Here is a 6,000-nt window from a genome sequence, read left to right on the forward strand (position 1 = left end):
TGCCTCTGCCTCCCCAGGCTCTCAGCTCTATCTCCTCAATTCAGGGAGCCTGCTGACCTCTGCTGGGGCGCCCTTTCCTATCACAGCCTGCAGACTCTCAAGGTGGTCGGCTGGGGCAATCCTATGACTCACTTTGGTTTTTTTAATTAAAAAAAAATTTTGTTTTAAGCTTATTTATTTTGAGAGAGAGAGGGAGAGAGAATCTCAAGCAGGCTCTGCACGGCCAGCACAGAGCCTGATGCGGGGTTCGAACTCACGAACCGTGAGATCATGACCTGAGCTGAAATCAAGAATCAGACGCTTAACCAACTGAGCCACCCAGGCACCCCCGACTCACTTTGTTTCCTGTCTCTTGGAAAACACTTTCCTTCACTGCCTGATGTTCAATATCTTAAAAAGTGTTGTTTCATATATTGTATACAGTTTTTGGTTGTTTGAGGGAGAAGGATAAATCTAGGCCCTGTTACTCCATGCTGGCTAGGGATAGTGGTTCCTACTGCTAACTTATAATACTAACCACAAGGTATCAAAGCTGTGGGAATAGTGTGCTTGAGTAGGGCAGAGATTCTGTAGTATATATTGTTCATACTTAGCACCTAACGCAGAGTAGGTGCTCAGTATGTGTGTGGAGTGAATGAAAGATTGCCCAACTTGAACACTTGGGACCTGGGAATTTATACAAAGCTAGCCTTGAAGACTTAACGGTAAGTCTTTCCTTTACCTCCCTTTCTTCCACGCACCATCTCCTCTACCCTAAATGACCTTTCTGGAGTGCCCCACAAACATCCTCTCTTATTGTTTTCAGAATCCAACTCACCTTGCAAGGTGCAACCAAGACTTAAGGTCTCCATAAAACTTGTCCTGACAAGTGTTTTGTTTCTACTTTAAAATTGCTGGGGTGCCTGGGTGGCTCAGTCAGTTGAGCGTCCAACTTCGGCTCAGGTCATGATCTCACGGTTAGTGAGTTTGAGACCCGCATCCAGCTCTGTGCTGACAGCTCAGTGCCTGGAGCCTGCTTCAGATTCTGTGTCTCCCTCTCTCTCTCTGTCCCTCTCCCACTCGCTCTGTCTCTCAGAAAATAAATAAAAACATTAAAAAAATTTTAAAAATTGCTATAAAATGTACTGCTCACATTAATTGGATTATTTCTTATGCTGTCTTGTATTACTTCCTTTTTTATGTGTATACCTTTTGTTTCTCCTGACTACATTGAAGGGGTTGGAAACTAGAATACGGTTTCTTCTCTATGTCACTTAATAGACGTTCGGTAAATACAATGTATTTGGTGGCTATATCAAATAAACTGTCCAGTGGATTCTATAGGAAATGTAATATAACCACACAAACAATACCTTATCACCCTCAGATGGCACCTCCCCATCTGCATGTGAAGGGTGAAGGGAAGACAACTCCTGAATCCAAATAATTTCTTTACTTACACTATTAGTAACTTATGACCTGTACAAGAGATCTGTTGTTTTTGCCCATATGGATCTCCTTCCTCTTCTTTTGTGACCATAACTCAATTTCCTCTGGGGACCCACTGGGCACATCCTTCAATACTCTTCACCCTCCTCTGGCCTAGGTGGAACCTAAGAGGGCTGGGCAACCCAATTCTATGAGCAACAAAGCAAAGGGGGACCATGGTGGGGCAGATTCAGTCCAGGGCTGACCCTGAAAGGACCCCTGTCACTTAGATCCTTTGAGCTGCCCTTGTTTCAAGTCCTTTCAGAGGCCTAAGGGTCCATCCACCCTGTATCATTTCAAATAAATTCCTAACTTCTTTAAATTAACCAGAGTTGGTTTCACAGCTTGCAAACAATGAACCCTAACTAAAAAGCCTCTGCCTCTGCTCACTCACTTAAATGTCTAGTCCTACAGCATACACCATAGTTTTAGCTTCTTACTGAATGGTAGAAATCATATCCACAAAATACCAAAAACAGGCAACTTGCTCAGATCTAAAGGGATTTAGGTATGTAACTGTTGGTGAAACATCAATTTCCAATTGTTTGATGAAACAGATTTCTCGGATTGTACTCATCCCAAAGCGAAAAGCTACAGATTCAAGAACCTGGGGCAAGTTAAAATCAACCAAGAAGCATTTACTGCACACATTTGCCTAACAGTCTCTCATTTTCCTCAGATTTCGTTCCCATACATTGTCAGGTCATGAATCTCACCCTTAAAAATTCAGAAACAATGATTTCTCTTTATATGTATATGAATGTCAAAACTACTTCTATGTCTTAGTTAGTTTTCCATTTTTTCAACTGAAAAAAAAAATAAAGTTTTAGTCTTATCATTAGAAACTGTTTGGTTTTGAAAGCAGGAGACATCACAATCCCGGACTTCAAGTTGTATTACAAAGCTGTAATTATCATGACAGTATAGTACTGGCACAAGAACAGACACTCCGATCAATGGAATAGAATAGAGAACCCAGAAACGGACCCACAAACGTATGGCCAACTAATCTTTGACAAAGCAGGAAAGAATATCCAATGGAATAAAGACAGTCTCTTCAGCAAATGGTCCTGGGAAAACTGGGCAGTGACCTGCAGAAGAATGAACCTGGACCACTTTCTTACAACATACACAAAAATAAACTCAAAATGGATGAAAGACCTCAATGTAAGACAGGAAACCATCAAAATCCTCAAGGAGAAAGCAGGTAAAAACCTCTTTGATCTTGGCCGCAGCAACTTCTTACTCAACGCGTCTCCAAAGGCAAGGGAAACAAAAGCAAAAATGAACTACTGGGACCTCATCAAAATAAAAAGCTTCTGCACAGCAAAGGAAACAATCAGCAAAACTAAAAGGCAACCAACGAAATGGGAGAAGATATCTGCAAATGACATATCAGATAAAGGGTTAGTATCCAAAATCTATAAAGAACTTCTCAAACTCAACACCCAAAAAACAAATAATCCAGTGAAGAAATGAGCAAAAGACATGAATAGACACCTCTCCAAAGAAGACATCCAGGTGGCCAACTGACACATGAAAAAATGCTCAACGTCACTCATCATCAGGGAAATACAAATCAAAACCACAATGAGATACCACCTCACACCTGTCAGAATGGCTAACATTAACAACTCAGTCAACAACAGATGTTGGCGAGGATGCGGAGAAAGAGGATCTTTTTTACACTGCTGGTGGGAATGCAAACTGGTGCAGGCACTCTGGAAAATGGTATGGAGGTTCCTCAAAAAATTAAAAATGGAGCTACCCTACGACCTAGCAATTGCACTACTAGGTATTTATCCAAGGGATACAGGTGTGCTGTTTCAAAGGGACACATGCACCCCCATGTTTATAGCAGCACTATCAACAACAGGCAAAGTATGGAAAGAGCCCAAATGTCCATCGATGGATGAATGGATAAAGAAGATGTGGTGTGTATATATATATACACACACACACACACACACACAATGGAGTATTACTCAGCAATCAAAAAGAATGAAATCTTGCCATTTGCAACTACCATGGATGGAACTGGAGGGTATTATGCTAAGCGAAATTAGTCAGTCAGAGAAAGACAAATATATGACTTAACTCATATGAGGACTTTAAGACACAGACCAGATGAACACAAGGGAAGGGAAGCAAAAATAATATAAAAACAGGGAGGGGGACAAAACATGAGACTCTTAAACATGGAGAACAAACAGAGGGTTACTGGAGGGGTTGTATGTGGTGGGAAGGGCTAAATGGGTAAGAGGCATTAAGGGATCTACCCCTGAAATCATTATTGCACGATATGCTAACTTGGATGTAAATTTTAAAAATAATAAAAAATGAAATGAAATAAAATAAAATAAAATAAAATAAAATAAAATAAAATAAAATAAAAAGAAATTGTTTGGTTTTTAGTTAAGATACCTTAACTGTTGTTGCTATTTACACAAGAATCTAAGCTCATGTAGGGCTGGAACTGTTATGAGTCTTGCCTGATGCCCCTAATGAACTGACAGGATCACAGTAATAATTCCTATTAATGTCTTAATCCAAATTAGTGCTTTGCATTTCTTTCAACCTCGCATTTCTCAAGGATACAAATTTTATTACCTGACAATGGGGCAGCCAGTTATTCTGGGCACAATTACATGTTTCCCCTAAAAATGTTTCAATATACTTATGCAAATATTTTACTTCGTACTCTACAGACTGTAGACTAGGCGACTAGTTTTTTAGTAACCTGGTTTGGATCCATTAAGCAAGGAGATTTAAAAATCCTTTTCTGCTTATCACGGTTACATTCAAAACATCACGACACTGCTTTTCTCCAATGCGGGTTGCTGGATGATGCCAGTGACAGGTCGACCCCTGAGACACTGGCAGCCGGCCTGCATGTCGTAGCCGCTCCACGTTCACAGCCCTCTAAAGCCAGGGCAGGGAACCCACGAGGAGGGGGATTCGTCCCCGCGACCCAATACGTCTGAGCGGAGCCAAGCGGCCCAGCTCAGAGGAGCGCCCCAGAGACGGCTGTCAGGCCAGACGCGCATCACGTGAGGCTCCCAGTTCCGGGATCAAAGACGCGCGCCGCACGTGGGCTGGGCGCCTGCCTGGGACCCCCAGCATCCGCGCATCCCCTGCCCAGCAGCCCACCCGGCCTCCACTCGGAAAAGTAAGCCTGGAGCCAGCGCGTCGCGGACCCTACTGCCCCCTGGGTGTCTTGTCCCAGAACCCCGAGTCCCGGGCCAGCCCTGCGCAGGAAGCACCTCCTCCGGCCGCGGTCGCACCGGGTAAGGGTGGCTTCCCTCCGCAGTCTCCGCCCAGCGCGCCCAGCAAGGGAAGAAAGGGGTTCCGGGGCCAGCCTCCCGCCACTTCCGTGCACTCACGTCCTCCATTCTGCCCCCAGCCGCCATTTCCCGAAGCCCGAGGCCGAAGTCCGGGCCAGCCGGCCTCTCCACCTGCGCCGCGCGCCGCCGGCCCAGGAAAATTGCCACCTTCTAGGACTTAGCGGCCCCCGCTTCAGACACACCCCTTCGGCTCCCGCTCCGCCTCCGGCGGGTCCCGAGCCGCCTTCTCTCTCCCGAGCCCCGCCTTCTCTCTCCCGATTGGCCAAGGCGGAGGGGCGTGTCCCGCTCTGAAACCAGCTCTGTGGGTCGCTTTGGCTGGTCCTACCTTACAGTTCCAGCGATCTCTGCTGAGGTCGGCAGTTGGCCGGAGACTTGGGCATTGAAGGTTGTGTTCTAAATCCAAGAATTTAACTATTTTCGGCTGCCACTTGCTTCTTTTAAAAATATTAATTTTTTATAGTCTTCCTTAGATTTTGTTTGCAGACACAGCTCTATGCATAAGTAGAAACAGCTATAGAATCCTATCGCTCCCATTTATACCTGGAAACTCCACTAGCAGAATGACAGGAACAGAATAAAGATTCTAATTTACATGACATATTTACGGATTTCGCTTATGGGAAATGAAGCATTTAGAATTTTCAGGGCTTTTTTTTCAATGGAATAAAAAACAAAACTTTAATGAAATTTTCTAAAAATACATGATTGTTGTAAAAATGTAAAGAAAGTAAAAATTTCTGCTAATATCAGCTCCCTAATTTAACCCTACTAGGGAGGATATACACACTTTCATACTTTTTTTTTTTTTTCAACGTTTTTATTTATTTTTGGGACAGAGAGAGACAGAGCATGAACGGGGGAGGGGCAGAGAGAGAGGGAGACACAGAATCGGAAACAGGCTCCAGGCTCCGAGCCATCAGCCCAGAGCCTGACGCGGGGCTCGAACTCACGGACCGCGAGATCGTGACCTGGCTGAAGTCGGACGCTTAACCGACTGCGCCACCCAGGCGCCCCACACTTTCATACTTTTAATAGAACTTTAAATTTTATTCTTAGAAAGAGAACAAGTGCAAGCAGGGGAGAGGGATACAGGGAGAGAATCTTAAGCTGTCCCCATGCTCATGACCCTGGGATAACGACCTGAGCCAAAATCAAGGGTCAGATGCTCAACCAACTGAGCCAACCAGGT

The 6,000-nt window shown here is 44.4% G+C and overlaps 1 protein-coding gene across 2 annotated transcripts in view; it reads right to left on the minus strand.

Annotated features, from left to right (window-relative positions):
- TMEM192 (transmembrane protein 192) overlaps nt 1–5,046 on the minus strand; it is a 30,293-nt gene extending 25,247 nt beyond the window's left edge. The window contains exon 1 of one of the 2 annotated variants that reach the window (XM_047091787.1): nt 4,851–5,046. In XM_047091787.1, the coding sequence (XP_046947743.1) occupies nt 4,851–4,877 (27 nt within the window). In that variant the 5' untranslated portion in view covers nt 4,878–5,046. The remainder of the gene's footprint in view (nt 1–4,850) is intronic. The other variant, XM_047091786.1, reaches the window with a different exon arrangement.
- Between the last annotated feature and the right edge of the window lie 954 nt (nt 5,047–6,000).

The sequence above is a fragment of the Lynx rufus genome, unplaced genomic scaffold (genome assembly GCF_022079265.1).
Source record: "Lynx rufus isolate CCGP_SWC_20201006 ecotype Redwood Valley unplaced genomic scaffold, mLynRuf1.p SCAF_3, whole genome shotgun sequence".
NCBI lineage: Eukaryota > Metazoa > Chordata > Mammalia > Carnivora > Felidae > Lynx > Lynx rufus.